The 251-nt window shown below is 61.4% G+C and overlaps 1 protein-coding gene across 1 annotated transcript in view; it reads left to right on the forward strand.

The window, feature by feature from the left end:
• Positions 1-251, forward strand: part of LOC104406902 (synaptic vesicle glycoprotein 2A-like) — a gene marked incomplete at both ends in the record, with an annotated part of 2608 nt that overhangs the window by 2205 nt on the left and 152 nt on the right. The window contains one exon of the mRNA XM_010016019.1: positions 148-242. Coding sequence (XP_010014321.1) covers positions 148-242 — 95 coding nt within the window. The remainder of the gene's footprint in view (positions 1-147; positions 243-251) is intronic.

A 251-nucleotide genomic window follows, 5' to 3' on the forward strand; every position in this document is an offset into this window, starting at 1 on the left:
GCTTTAGTGGAAGGTGTCTCTGCCCACGGCAGATGGTCTTGAAGGCTCCTTCCAACCCATCCGAGGGGTCTATGCTCGTGGTTTCCTATGGGTGGGGAGGACACTTGTCCCCTTTGCCCCCTCTGATGTGTCCCGTGTCCCCTCCAGCCGGGTCCAGCGTCATGTCCTGCGTGAGCTGCTTCTTCCTGTCCTTCGGGAACAGCGAGTCGGCCATGATCGCGCTGCTCTGCCTCTTCGGCGGCGTCAGCATC

This window comes from Nestor notabilis, unplaced genomic scaffold, assembly GCF_000696875.1.
Source record: "Nestor notabilis isolate BGI_N333 unplaced genomic scaffold, ASM69687v1 scaffold20296, whole genome shotgun sequence".
In the NCBI taxonomy this organism is placed as follows: Eukaryota; Metazoa; Chordata; class Aves; order Psittaciformes; family Psittacidae; genus Nestor; species Nestor notabilis.